The sequence below is a fragment of the Salvia hispanica genome, chromosome 1 (genome assembly GCF_029641045.1).
Source record: "Salvia hispanica isolate PSC_SH4W2 chromosome 1, Shi_PSC_v1, whole genome shotgun sequence".
Lineage (NCBI taxonomy): Eukaryota > Viridiplantae > Streptophyta > Magnoliopsida > Lamiales > Lamiaceae > Salvia > Salvia hispanica.
In genome coordinates, this window is record NC_142692.1 from 62558561 (window position 1) to 62573994 (window position 15434).

Here is a 15434-nt window from a genome sequence, read left to right on the forward strand (position 1 = left end):
CCTCTTTGATTTGTTGCTTAAACGTTGGTCGTTGGAGCTTTGCGTGTTGCATTTGCTAGTGTTGTGCCCGGTCTTATTGGGTTGGGTGTATGTTTTAGTTTACATCTTGGTTTTTTTTTGCTTTTTGCTTCTTTAGCATGATTGGCTTTTTTCTCTTTGGTTGTTTGTACCTCGATTAGCTCACTTATTTTATATGTGGTTTAAGCCTTTATTTTATTGAATCGAAAAGGGAAATATAAAGTAACGATATATACTCCATTTATTTGATGTAATAATATAAATCATTTGTCCCACGTTACTTGAGTCATTTTTTTTTTGCCACTCGTTTTGGAAGAATGATAATAAATAGTTAAAGTGCATAGACAGTAAAGTAAGAGAGAGAACAATGTAGAGGAGAGTCTTCTCGTTCATATTTTCTCTCTTACTTTACTCTCTTTCCACTTGTACTGTTTATTACTCCATCCATCCCACAAAAATATGGACATTTGAGACGGCACCTGAATTGACGTATAATTGATAAAGTAAGGGAGAGGTAGAAAGAAAAAAAGTAATTAGAGTATTACTCCCTCCGTCCGCGAATAGGAGTCTCGTTTTTCCATTTTAGTCCGTCCGCGAATAGGAATCCCGGTTCACTTTTACCATAAATGGTAATAGAGTCTCACCTTCCACTAACTCATTCCACTCACATTTCATTTAAAACTAATATATACAAGTGAGACTCATATTCCACAAATTTTTTTCCACTCACTTTTCTTAACATTTCTTAAAACTCGTGCCGTCCATAAATGAGACTCCTAATAGCGGACGGAGGGAGTATTAGTGCAGGATAAGACCCACTTTATTAGAGATAAAGAAGTTATCAAAAATCGAAGAGGATATATCTGTGGGACATCCTAAAATGAAAAATATCCCTATTTTTATTGGATAAATAGAGTATAATTTTTTCAAAATGAGTGCAAAAAATAGTGACACAAGTAACATGGAACAAAGGGACAAGGAACAAAGGGAGTATATACATTCGTTCATAATAGTAGTATATCTTTTGCTTTTTACATCAAGAAATATATATACCCAATTATGAATTTTATTTAATAAATGTACGTGCAGAACTTTAAAAAAGATGCTAGAAAATTATTAAATGTGTTTCATAATTAAAATCACAAATTACTTTAATTTATTCTATATGAGGTGGTTGGTGGAGTTTTTTCATGGTTTGGTGGGAAAACAAAGAGTCTTGGTGGTAGTTGTAGATCTCCAAAGCATTATCCACCATGTGTTCTAACAACACACTTTAAAAAGCTTTGAAAGAATTCCTCTAATATTAATAGGAGTACATTTTCATATCTAGGGATGATAATGCTTGCAAAATTATTTTAAATTTTTTGTGTTGATACTAAATATTAGTATGAATTATGATACACATTACTTTTATAACTCCATATAGTGGTTCATTAATCAGTGAATAATCTTATAGTTAGTGGGGTGCAGCTAGCTTTCTTTTGCTTTCGTCAGTTATCATTCTTGAGATTTTGTTTTAATAATAATAATAATAATACTCCATTTTCCCCGATGAAGGCATGATTATTAATTTTGATATACATTGAATATACAATATTTTTAGGAATATATATGGTGACCTTGATATTTATTGGATAAATAATGCATGACATTCAAACAAAACAACATTAGCTAGGGTTGTGGGTAGGCCTTCCCCTAGTTGATATATATATGAGGCGCTTATTGATGGGTATTATTATAAGCATTATTGATGATTCTCCATCACATGGTCAGTTTCAGCTCACTAAATGATACTCCCGTAATCTAATGAATGTGTTTCTTTCTAAGCTGTCTGTCTCATTATAATTGATCTAGTAATTTACCTTTTTAGAGAATTCAAACACATTTCAATCTCTTATTTTATTCTTTCTCCTATTTTATCGTAGTACATAGATCTTACATTACTTATGTACTTTATTATTGCTTCTATTTAATTTATCTCATTTCACTTAATGAAATTATATAGTATTTCTTAATCTCTTTATAAATTAAAATAGGGGTGTAGTTACTTGTTTGGCTTATAAATTACTCCCTTCGTCCCCAATTAAGAGTCACATTTTAACCGGGCACGAGTTTTAAGAAATGTAAAAAAAAGTTGATTGAAAAAGTTATTGGAATGTGAGACCCATTTTTTTTATATTGGTTTTATAATAAAATGTGAGTGAATTGAGTTAGTGGAATGTGAGACCTACTTACTATTTATGGTAAAAACGAAGTGTGACTCTTAATTGGAGACAGACTGAAATGGAAAAGTGTGACTCTTAATCGGGGACGGAGGGAGTATATAGTAATTAAAATAGGGATTTAGTTACTTGTTTGGCTTGTAAATTCCGGATAGTATATTAGTTTTGAGAGTGAACGGTTTCGCCAAGATTAAACCCCACCCGTCAGTCAAATTCAATTTTCGCTCGTGCGAACTCATTTGCATTCAATTTAATAGCGCTGTAGCTCGCACGTGCCAAAGATAATTAACATAGTAATATGATTGATTTCTAGCCTATAAAATCTGCCATTGATCCACCCTTTTATGTAACCAACATCACCTCTTTCATTTATCAACCGCTTTCCCCTTGATTTTACATTTTCAAATATCCGAAAGATTATAGATTACTATTAGATCTACAATAATTTCTTATACGCATCAATGAATAAAACCGTACATACATGTTTCGGAGAATTCTAGAAAGCGGCTGGGAAGTGAAGATTGATAGGGTGAGTGGTGTCCATGCTAAGCTTGTCAACTGAGTAGTCTCCGTTGCTGTTATCTTTTGTTTCGTTGTCTGTTCGACCTTATAATTTGCTTGTGAAAACCCTAGTTTTACTCTCCTGGTTTATTTTTTGAAAAATCTTTTACAAAGCCAAATTTTCTTTTTATATGGTTTGTTTAGAGCCATGATATGAAGCTAATTAATACTATAATCGAGATGCAGGGCATATATATGAAAGAGTGAAATATGTGTACTAACTACTGAATTATTAATTTTGTTTTGTTTTACATCATCATGATTTAGTTTCCTAAATCTGTTTATATGAAAAGTATTGATATAGAAAAACGTTGAATAACTATTTTTACAGTATAATGATGAATGATTCCACAATACTTTCAAATTAGTTTGCAAACGAGCCTATGAATAGCTATGATATTTTTGCTCCCTTGAAAACAAAATTAGGTAAAATAAATGTTTTTATTGGCCCTAAAAGCAGATTATACAAAAGTATAATCAAATTTATGGAGTATCATGTTTAACATATTATAAGGTCGAATAGACAATGAACCAAAAGCATAACAAGGCAAGGACTACTAATTTGCCAAGACTTTGCATGGAATTCAACACCTTAATTCAGCAATGCAAGGAAGGTATATATCTAAAGCTTCAACAGTCAAGATTGCGCAGTTTCTGCTTGATTAATCAACTGCGGAGATTGTACAAAATGACCAACTCAATAGTGCTCGTTCGCACAACTGAACTCAACTCAATAGTGAGTAGAAATCAAGGTGATCTTAAATATCCCTACAAACCCTACAAGATATAATGCATTTCAATCAGACTTCATTTGTTGAATTTTATCGTTTTTTTTTAAGTCATGATAAGTAATGTTCTGGAGTGTGTTGTGCCTTTCATATCAATTGCAAAAGTTAAGAAGAGACAATGTGGTTGTGTACTTTTTGTTAAACAAGGGAATAAACATTACCAAATATTATAGGAAATTAGGTAGAATCTTTTACCTTAATCAGATTGATGTAATTTAGGCATATTATTCTTTCTTTTGTAGAGACTCCATGGGTGGAGAATGCATGTAACAGTAATTTAGAATATAAATGAAAACAAAAACAAATCTCAAATTACAACACTTTTGCTTCAAATTCAGACAGGCAATTATGTATGTAATTAAAGTAGGGTTCATAGTGGTGCCATTATTGAGACAAGACAAGCATAAGGTCATGTCGAATACACGTGAATGTGGTAGCGACCATTGAGCTACAGAGGTGGTTTACTTGATAAGAAAAGACTTATATGGCTGTTTGCTTCGTAGATTAGAATTTGGTGTCCACTCTACCCCTCAAATTAATTAAGAGCCAGGTGAATGAAGAATGTATTTCAACAATTATTAGAGTGAGGATTGATGGGCACGTGATATTGTGAGATGGTGATACATCGAATTCAGCCCAAAAGACTAGTTTGTTAGGAGAAAGAACTCATTTAATCCATGTATCCACCAGTTGTTCTCACAACCAATATGGGGTATTGAGTCCGTAATATTCAACCCTCCTTTAAGGATCAACGTCCTCGTTGGTCACGACTGGTTCTTTGCCAGGTCACCACTTCGCGGGCCACCACTTCAAGTTCTCGTTGGTGACGGCCACGTTGGTCATGGCAGATTCTTTGCCCAGCCACCACTCTGTGAGTCACCACACAGAGTCAGCCCAAACGTACTCGTTGGTCACGACGAGTTCTTTGCCCGACATTACTTTGAATCGTTTGGGCTCTCAATAAAAACACCAATGGTATAGATTAAACATGAGAACTCGGTCCAAAAGACTAGCATTTTGGACACAATAAGTTCTTTGTTTTTTTCGACACTTCTATTTGCGTCATCTAATTTTAGTTGAGAACCAACAATAAGAACACAATTTGATGCGCTAGTAGTACATTTTGAAACACAAATTAGATTAAGGTTTAAAACAAAAATTAGCTTCCTTAATCGTATTTAAAAATGTGTTTAATGGTTTTTTTCCCCTTAGTCTTTCAAAGTTAATTCAAATCAACCAAACTTAGTAGTACTAGCTCGTAGTACTAAACTTGTACTACTTCATGAAATTTAATCAGGGACCTATATATGCAAGTACTTATTACTCCACTCACGAACATGGGAAAACTAAATGTGGTTGAAGTTGTAGTTGTAGTTGTAGTTGTAGGTGAGACTCAAATAGTGTTAGATGGGATACCTTATATGATGTGATAATACATTGGGTCCAATGTCCAAACCAAATTAACTGCCCACCAAGTTATAATCAGAAATATAAATTATTCTCAACGTTTCTTAAAATTTGGCACCATTTAATTCGACGCAGATTTTAAGAAATGTAATAGAAATATAGTAAAGTGAAAGATGATAAATTTTTAGGGAAGGACGAAAAAAAAAAAATTTACAAATTTTCAGGACCAGAGAGAATATAATTTATTTGTAACTTTATGTGTGAGGTTGTCACTTTTGTCATTTAACTGAACCTCCACTTGTATGCCAAAAACTCTTTCTGGTCCTCACACTTTTCTATATTCGCCTCGCCTCTCTTTTGATACTAAAATTAGTATTTTCTCTCTTTATCCATCCCCCAAAATTAAATTAATTACTCAAAAACTTCTATTTATAGTAGTTATTTGATTTGTTGGATCTGGAGCACATCTTACCTATTTACATAGTTCAACATGTTACTTTAAAAGGAAGCCGATATAAATAAATTTTCATCCATCCTATAATAGATGTCACACTTTTTTTTTTAATTTATTCCATGCAAGATGTGATATTACTTTTTTAGAAAAAATTCTCTCTCACACATTAGTATAAATATTCTATTTTTTTCTTTCCACCTAACATACAAAATAACATCTCCTAAAATCTCGTAACATTCCTCAACTATGCAGGGACGGAGGGAATAGTGTAATAATAAAATGGTAAGATCACTTAAGTTCGGTTCATATCTTCTATGCTGAAAATTAGTAGTAATCTAATTCTACTCCTGTTAGATTGAGTCAATAAAATCCCAATTATGAATGAATAAAATTGTAATAAAAAAATTAATAAAGCAAAATATATATCGGAGGGTGTGCGGTGTGGCATTTGTAAGTAAGTAGGTGAGCTTGTAACCTAGATGGTTCTGGTGCCCTCCCATTCATCTCAACCGTCGGTCAAACTCTTACTTTATAAATCTGCTCAAACAATCCCACATTCATCATGTCTTCTCTTTTTCTCTTCTTTATTTCACTCTTTTTTACTTTTCTTGGCTAAATTTTATCTGCATTATTTTTCTTGCATTTGGTGGAGAAGATGATGATGAGGTGAGTGGTTTCCGTGCTGTGCTTGTCCAGTGAGCAGTCTTCGCTGCAGTTAACCATTGGTTCGTTGTCTGTTCGACCTTGAATTAATTTGGAGTATCGCTTAACTTATTACTTACTCCCTTTATTATGGGACGGAGTTATTATTTGTGAAGTTATTATCTTTCTTCTTCTTTTTTCCAAAAATATTAGTATTAAATAAAATCTGACAATGTGGATTATCAAGTTGAAATAGTCTTACATTGTCTTGAAAATTGTGGAGTATATAGGCTAACGGAATTAGTAAACCGTAAAACTTTTGAGGTGTATTGGCATATTCACATAGAGACACACATCCTCTATTGATACTCCATCCGTCCCAAGATAAGTGACCTACTTCTTTTGGGTAAAGGATTTAAGGAATGATATTTAAATAAGTTAAAGTGGAGAGAGTAAAGTATGAGAAAGGGAAAAGTAGAGGAGAGAAGAGAGAATAAAGTAGGTGGAGAATAAAGTAAGAGAGATGACTTTTTGCTAAAAATGAAAATAGGTCACTTATAGTGGGACACCTCAAAAAGGAATACAAGTCACTTATTTTGGGACGGGGGGAGTATAATCCAGTCAGATGCACCTATTATTAGTTTAGTTATAAATCTAAATTAAGTAATTCAATCATTCAAGTCCACTGTCCTAATTAGTAAACATTTTTTACAGTTAGTGCTGTTGAATATATATGGTAGTATCAATTTATTTTTTATTCAAGCATTAACCTTTCAAAACTTTATAAATTTGGGTCCAATTTTTGAGTAATTATGGCAAGAATCTTAACGGCTTTTTATCTTGTTTTCCTCTTTTTGGGTAATACGTCGTTGTCTCATACCTACTTTCCTGGTAAATCAAAAATAAATTGTGTGTGGCAATAACTTTTTTGTTCGTAAACAAACAAACAAACCAAAAATATTGCAATGAAAAGGTTAGATGTGAATGGGATGTGGTTTCCAAATTGGGAGTGCAATCACATGAGAATTACTACTATTAGTAATTTAATATTAGAGAATATTGTTTTGAGATAGTTTTCAAGGTGGAACAGACAACGCATGAATGGTACAACGAGCATTGACTGATGATTGGCCAAGACTCTGCATGTAAATCAACACCTTTTACAACCTAGGATACTATATTTGTTTTCCTTGTTATGGATCCAGTTCAGTTGCAGGTGAGAAGTTAAGGATGATAAATCTTTTGGGCTTTGTTTTGTTAGTTATTTGGACTTTTGTTTATTCGAAATGCGAGCCCAAGCACTTCGGCTTTGTTTTAGCATTAGTTTTTTGTCTTTCTTTTATTAGCTCATAAACCCATTTCCATTTATATGTTATATTTTGACCTGACTGGAAATTAGCACGCATCTATCTTTCGTTATATCTATTTCAAATAAATGAAATTCATATTTTTACTTTTTTTAGACTAGTTCAATTAGAGTTCCAAGTTATAATCAATGTCTCGAATTATTTATTTTCATAAATATATAACGAAATAGATGTATTCTAAATATATGAAATTTTAAGTATGAATCATTATATTTCAGCTTTGATATTTCAAATCTTGGACTAAATTTATAGTAGTATTACTTAAAACACACATATACATGTAAGAGGGAAAGGAAAAATATAAAATTTTCTTCCCATAATATGGAGCAAGATTCAAATAGTTTTCGGACTATATCAGGATGACATTTAAACTTTCTGAAGATTATCATTGGTTTCTTCTTCGAAAAAGCTTCAGATGAGTACCTTGCACACCTCAATCGTAGTTCGTTCGAGTGAATTATGGCTAATTTAGGAAAGTCTCACATTGAACCGTTCAATGGGGCAACATAGCCTTCAAGCGGGCTGGGTGGCCTCCAAATTATTTCACTTGGGCCTGGTCAACTCAGTAATGTCTTCATCTTCGAAAATGCTTTGCGTGAATTATGGAGAGAGTTATGGTCATTCTATGAAAGTCGCACATTGAAGCGTCCAAGCCTGGGTCCAATCTACGAGGCGTGCACGAGTCTAGAGGGGCCGAATGGGCCGGGTGGCTATCTTCTTAAGGCCACCCGGTCTGGATGAGGAGTCAGCCATGGCGTGCCGAGTCTAGACGTGTCAAGCGGGCTAGGTGGCACCCATGTCTAGGCCACCCAGTGATAGGGACTAGACTTTTAATTATACTCCCCCCATTTCACAAGAATATGCACTATTTTCTTTTTAGTCCATTCCATAAGAATATGCACTTTTTATATTTGAAAACTTTTTTTCTCTAAAGAGTTGGACTTATTCTCCACTAAGAATACTTTAATTTCTTTTTTTATATTTTCTACTTTTTTCTTACTTTACCAATTACTCTTTCCGTCCGCCATTAGGAGTCCAGGTCATTTTGCGCACTCATTTTATTAAAATGAAAATAAATAGTTAAAGTAGAAAAATGGTAATATAAGAGAAATAATAATGTTGAGGAGAGTCTTCTTAACAATATTCTCTCTCTTACTTTACTATTTCTCCACTTTAACTATTTATTATATCATTTTTATAAAACGATTGCGCAAAAGTTATCGGAACTCCTATTGGCGAATGGAGGGAGTATATATTAAACTTATGGTCAATCAAAAGTGCTTTTTTTTTTAGGACGGAAAGAATACTTGTTTTTTATGGTTTCATAATGTAATTATTACCTTGAGATAAAAAAAAAATTATAATATCTAAAATTCCAATTTCCCGTCTTGAATTGGACCAACGTAGATTGGACATGGGCCAAATACCTCGATGCATGGATAATGATCAAACTTTTATTTTGAACCTGATTTGGGCCATGAGGCAAGAATACATATGTACATGGGATCCACCTTAATTACACCAATCACGAACTCACATGTTTGATGTTTCTATTATTCTTTAAAGAGGAAAAAAGGAACATATACGAAGAGGAGTAAAATCATTTAGGTGTACTGTGTAGTAATATTTTCGTTATTTCAATCAAACACAATTATAAAGTTATTTCTCAACTCTCTCTTCCCTTTTATATGGACACGCAAAAATGAATTTTTTAGAAACTATACTAGTACTCCCTTGTGTTAGGTGAGTTGTAAAAGGAAATAATGTGGAAAATGAAAAAGATAGAGAGTTGAAGAGAGAAAAAAATTAGAGAGAGTAAAGTAGGTATGCAAAAATGTATTGACTTTTATTAAAAAGGAAAATGATTCTATTACTGTGGAATGTATAAAAATGGCAAAATGACCTATTATTAGGAACAGATCGAGTATTATTTTATCCAACCGACAATTAAGAGTGCAACAAATATTTTTGGTATCCCCATGCAAATCACGTGACAGTGCATCAATATAACCGCAAAATAAATTTTTAAATTTTTTTCGAAGATGTGGATTCATAAATATTAGATAAACCAAAGTATATCGACTTTTGAAGATTTGTTGTACAAGTTGAGTGATATTTTACCTATATATCGTGGCATTGAATGGACAGTCACACCATCTCGACCTCGAGTCTTCCTTCACTCTCAAACTATTTTATTACATCATTATTAATTTATTGTTACCACTTACCATGGCTGTCGATTCAACCATTTATAATAACCTTTAGAGAAGTCGAAATATGACAGAAACGATAAAACTTTGCGAGCTTGTTAAAATGAACGAGTCAAATGTGATTTGATGCTATATTGCTATTCATTTTGTTAGTTATGTTAAGTACAAACTCATCTCACATCGGAAATTTGAGGGAAGTAGGAAGGTCCATATAATTCATGTCCAACACCGATTAGTTTGAGGTTTTTTAGAAGTGATCCAAAAACAAATTCGTGAAGGTTTGACTTAAAACGAATAATATCAAACGTATGTTGCAGTCGACAATCCAAACAAAATATTTGTTGTAAAAAATAGTTTATGTAGGAGTAGTTTAAAAGGTTATTAATATTATGAGTATTTCGATAAATGTTATTAATATTATGAGTGTTTCGGTCTAAATCTAGATTATTAAATTTGTGAATGTTGTTCAGTTTTGCCATTTTAGTTAGTCCACGAAATGTTGTTCATTTTTGTTTGTTTTTTTCCATTTTTGATAAATAGTCGTCACTTTCCACTAACTAATTACACTCACATTCTATTATGAAACCAATATATAAATGTGGGATCTACAACCCACTAACTTTTTTCACTCAATTTTCTTCGCATCTTAAAATTTGTGTAAGTCAAATATGGACAACATTTTGCGGACGAAGAGAGTATCTACTGAAATATTGATCTCAACTCCGAAGAAAAACAAGTCAACTTTAAAGCAGTAGCACTCGGACTATTTAAGTTTGAATATTAATAGCATGAGAGAAATGCGATAATATTATGAGTATTTTTTATGTTTTTAATTGGAACATTTAAAGATTAAAAAACGAAGAAAGAGGGGTATGATATAGTAACAGAGCACGTTTATTCAATGGAATCTCACAGCATACCGCCTCTTTAATTGAGTTCACCTAATCACTCTCGCAGGCAGCCGTTGCAAAATGTCGTTGTCCACATTGAAGCCAGTTTCCTGCTGCATCCCTCCGGCCGCCGGGGCAAATGATCCGCTCTCCAAAGTGTCTACAAACACAATGATCAATACACGAGCTCAACCTCCTCAGGTTCTATTTTCCACTACTAGCTCAACTTTCCCTATTTTTCTACATTTTTAAATCCTAATTTGAGTTATTTCTACTTAACGATCATGATCGCCACTTCTAGTTTTGTTTGTTTTGTATTTAATTGTGCGAATGTGGATGTTAAAGCCATAGATTAGGTTGTTGCAATTAAATGACTGTTTATTTTGTTATAGTAGATGAGTAATTGAAGAAATGGTGAGCTTGCTTCAGCATCAAAAGTAAACTATGGATTATTATTAATCAATCCTATTGCTAAAAGTAAACGACCTAGGGATACTGGATCTATTGTGGTTCATCTCATATAGTTACTAGATCTAGATAGACCTAATTCTGCCATTCTTCACATTTGGAGCATGAAAGGTTTCTGAAGAAATTGTATGTAGTGGTTTCCTTATTAGAGAGTAGCACTGAGAGGAATCCATGTTGTGCACGTGAACCTAGGTTTCAAGATTAGCAATTTTATAAAATATGTTGACTGAGATGATGAACAGAAAAAACTTGAGAGTTTATGTGTTGAAACAGGGGAAAATGTTGAGCTTTTGAGAGTGGATGACCTATTCAGATTATTGTTATGGTTCTTGTCTCTTCTTGTATGTTTCTATTTCAAGTTATTGGCCATGTTAAAAGACTGCAAATATGATAGTTCATTACAAGTAAAAGTGAGGCTCATTACATAGCCTTGACACCACTTGCCTTCACACGGCTCTTAAACTGTGGCCACTTCTCTTTTAGAGCCCTAGAAGTCCATCCATACTTTGAACATCTTTTTCACTGGCAAAACGTGCTAGTTTTTACACAATTATATGTATGTTGTAGTGTTTCATTTCGACTACATTTATAGACCTCTGGCTTCGACCAATGTTAGACCAAATGATCATTGCAGTTTACCAACTTCCATGATTGAATAATTATTTGACTTAAAATGTGTTTCTTGTGTTATATGGTTATAGATGATTAAAATCATAAATTTAACATGATATTCCTTAGTGTTTTCCAGTGCAAGTTGTTTGTCATCCAATAGTAACTAGACAATTATCTTTTCCAGAGTGAACTATCTAAGTTCTAACCAAAAATTTATCAATCAAGGTTAACTTACCGGCTCTTGAGTCTTTGTTGTTATGAGAAATTGGAAGTAATCATCAGAAAATATGTAATGTGTGTTCATGGTTGTTGTCTGCACAGGTTACCTGCTTATCAGTCTGCATGTGTCTTTGCCATTGCCAGTAAAAGTATGGAATATGGATCAACTTCTAAATTATATATCTTCTAGATATATGATAGTACTACTAAATTATACTCCATACTACTCTTAACTCAAAAAATATGGTGCTTTGGATCTACTTTTGTCTCATGTCCTCGGCATATATGTCATATCTTTGATGTAGTCTGGCTGGCTGATGGCTTCTGGCTCTATCTCTTTCTCATCTTATGTCATATTAAGGCTGTCGCATGTAAAGTTCTTGTATCATTTGAGAGAGAGCCAATACTAGTAGTACTTTTTTTCCTTTGAATGGTAGACTTGCTTGAGTTGAGGGGATGTTTTAGCATGTCGATCTAAGATACTATCATCTCTATTACTATCATTTTGATTGTTGAATGATGTTGTCTGTCTTATCTATCTTGCTCGTTCATAGGTGAAGGGAAAGGAAAAATTACTCTTACGGAAAAGCTTATCTGCTACATCTAGACGAGAAATGATGCAGTTAACAGCTGCGTCTGTAGGTCTTCTCTCTCTTGTGCTACCGCCATCTGCTGAAGCTGACACTGGAAATGCGATCATGGATATATTTGGAGAGCTGGGGCGAAAGATTGGTCTGATAAAGCCAAAAGATGAAGGTAAAGAAGAGAAACCAAAAGATGAGTCTGAAGGCAAGTCAAAGGTACAGAGCGGCAGCACAAAAGAAGCAAAACTGAAACCAAAGGATGGGAGCGAAGCCAAACCAAAGGCACACGACGGTGGCAAGGAATCCCAGGCAGAGATAAAAGATGGAAAGGAGCAGCCAAGCACACCTCAAGAGTCCAAAGTAGCTCCAAGTGAAGGGCCAGTGATCCCGGCACTTCCCGGTATCATAAATGGTAAAGCTATCGAAACTGCTCTCCCATGATTCTATTTCAGAAATCCTAGATTTACCATTGTTGTATCAGTAGCATTATGTGTATGCTGACATTTTGTCTCACCACTGGATCGCCAATTTCGTCATAAAGACATTCTATTGCTTCTTCTTTGGCAATCCATTAATAAAGACATTCTGTTTCTTTCTTCTCCTTTTGGTAAACCCCTTTATGTTTCGTTTTGTTTTGCTTACATTGATGATAACACGAGTTTTGTTATTATTAATTCCTTCTACAAAAACAAAAACTCAATTCAAATTAACGAATAAACAAAAAAATCAAGCATGTTTCTTGTCCATATTGTGCACAAGCTGGCGCATTTGGAATCTCCAAATCAGGAAATAGGCAAATCCCAAACCAATCAACACGAAAATCCACAAATTCTCCTCTTTACCCTCAGCTTCGGATTCAACTTCCACAATGCTAAACTCCTCTCTCTCCGATTTCCCGATTATACCCTCGTCGCCATTCCCATATAACACGTATACCCTACTATCCGCCCCAACGGCCACAGCGGTGACGTGTTTCTCCTCAGCGAGGGCAATTTCGTCAAACACGGATCCCTGGCTCCAGCTGTCGTCGCTCTTGATGAAATACAGCTTATGCTTCGACGCCACCAAAACGACGCCGTCTCTTCTAACGGCGATGCCGTCGGCCGCCGTCAGATCCTTATTCAGAATCACGCGCATCGCCGATCCGTTATCGGTGAGGACTTTGAAGAGCTTCCCCGTGTTTGACTGAGTCACCAACAGATAGCCTCTGGTGTCGTAAACGACGCCGTTGAGACCGCCGTCGACGGCGATTGCGTCGGATTTGAAGAGATCGGAACTGGAGAGAATCGACGCCTCGCCTTGGTCGGTGATTTTGAAGACGACGCCGTTCGCCGAGTCGGTGACGTAGGCGTTGCCGGAGTAATCGGCGGCGACGTCGTTGGCGGCGACGGCGGAGGGGAGGAGATCGTCGAGCGGGGTGAGGAAGAGCTGGCGGAGGGTGCGGAGGTCGTAGGTGGCTAGGGCGGAGAAGGGAGGGGAGAGGCGGCGGACGACGGCGAGGAGGCGGCGGTGGCGGGGATCGAGCGAGATGGCGAGGAAGAAGGAGTCCGGGGGGAGGGAATCGTCGGAGAGGAGTGAGGAGACGACGCCGGCGTCGGAGACGGAGGTGATCTGGCGGTGGCGGAGGGAGCCGAGGAGGAAGTGGTCGGATTTGGGATCCCAAGCGAAGGAGGCCGGATAGAGGTTAGGCCACCGGAAGTTGATGAGGTGGGGGTTCCGGCAGTGGATTGGGGCGGCGAGAGATACTAGAAGAAGGATTACCTGAAACTGTTTGAACATGGTTAGGATCTAGGGTTTTGTTCCAAATGGAGATCGGCGATGGAGTATTGAAATCGAGATTCAAATTTTAGAAATGGTTATGGTTCGTCAAAAAATAAAGGAAAAGGAAATTGGGTTGGTCAAGGATTCACGCTTATATTTTGGTAGTATTATTAATTAAGATTATTGAAATATAAAATATAATAGAATAAAATAAAATAAGATGAATTTTGTTTATGATTAGTTAGATTTTGACTTAATTATAGCTATATAGTGGGATTTCCAATTATTTATTTGGATAAATCTACAATTGTAATGGTTTCACTTTCGTATATACTCCTATGTTTTTCTGTGATAATCGAACATAAATTAAATTTTATTTTAAACAACTAAGTGATAATCGTGATGGTATTTTCAAAATCTTATTTTAGTTTTAAAATACGTCTCAACAAATTGGTTTATTGTGAAGTGATTCTCATGGGATTACCGGACCACATTGTGGCAGTTAGGCATGAGGAATTTCAAGTTGACTGATCAAGTGTGAATAATGAAATCTTGTTGAGTGATATGCGACTTAGAGATGTCAAGTGGGCCGGGCCAGCCCAGCCCAGCCCGGTGTGGGCCCACTTGACACGTATACGACTTTCTGCTTTGTCAGGCTTAGCATCTTTGGCCCAATCTGCTTCAAATAGGGCTCGCTATTTGGGCTACGTCTTTTATATATCAGTCTTGCTTGTGAGTCCGAGACTTAGCATCTTTAGCCCAACCATACACCAAAACTTATTTTTAATGTAGGTAATTTCTCCAACCATACACAAAACTCAAATTCATATTTGGATTTTTCAATGGAATAACATCAAATATGATGTATACTGTAAAATATTTGTGAGACAAATACTCAAAAATGGTGTAAAACTTAAATATGGTATAAATGATTGGATTGAAACTATTTTTTGGTACTAAAAATGAATTTAAATTTGGCGTAAATAATTAGAGATGGCCTAATGCTTCTAATTCTAATGAATGATATAATTTGAAATGCGATAAATTCGTAGGATACTATTTTGATTAATTTCGTAATTTGTGTGAATAATATACAGTCATAGGATACGATGATTCTTTGATGCAATGGAGAGTTGAAGAACCCTACAACGAGCCCACCCTCAAGACCCATAATCAGTAGCGGACGCAGAAATGAACGTGAGTAGGGGCTAAATTTTCAAAATTTACCTTA

General features: G+C 35.1%; 2 protein-coding genes across 2 annotated transcripts; one reads left to right on the plus strand and one right to left on the minus strand.

The window, feature by feature from the left end:
* The first annotated feature begins 10551 nt into the window (after positions 1 to 10551).
* LOC125222837 (uncharacterized) lies at positions 10552 to 13039 on the plus strand. Its single transcript, XM_048125674.2, has 2 exons — positions 10552 to 10760; positions 12413 to 13039. The coding sequence occupies exons 1-2, from the start codon at positions 10641 to 10643 to the stop codon at positions 12881 to 12883; spliced, it is 591 nt and encodes a 196-aa protein (XP_047981631.1). The 5' UTR covers positions 10552 to 10640; the 3' UTR covers positions 12884 to 13039.
* Positions 13040 to 13148: 109 nt separating this feature from the next.
* LOC125222835 (uncharacterized) lies at positions 13149 to 14323 on the minus strand. Its single transcript, XM_048125673.2, has one exon. The coding sequence runs from the start codon at positions 14219 to 14221 to the stop codon at positions 13169 to 13171; it is 1053 nt and encodes a 350-aa protein (XP_047981630.1). The 5' UTR covers positions 14222 to 14323; the 3' UTR covers positions 13149 to 13168.
* Positions 14324 to 15434: the final 1111 nt, after the last annotated feature.

What these genes read in the sequence shown, in the direction of transcription:
- LOC125222837 (XM_048125674.2), top strand. Translation starts at nt 10,641, where the DNA reads ATGTCGTTGTCCACATTGAAGCCAGTTTCCTGCTGCATCCCTCCGGCC. An exon ending in CACGAGCTCAACCTCCTCAG is followed by an intron (nt 10,761 to 12,412) that starts GTTCTATTTTCC and finishes GCTCGTTCATAG; the next exon opens with GTGAAGGGAAAGGAAAAATT.
- LOC125222835 (XM_048125673.2), bottom strand. Translation starts at nt 14,221, where the DNA reads ATGTTCAAACAGTTTCAGGTAATCCTTCTTCTAGTATCTCTCGCCGCC.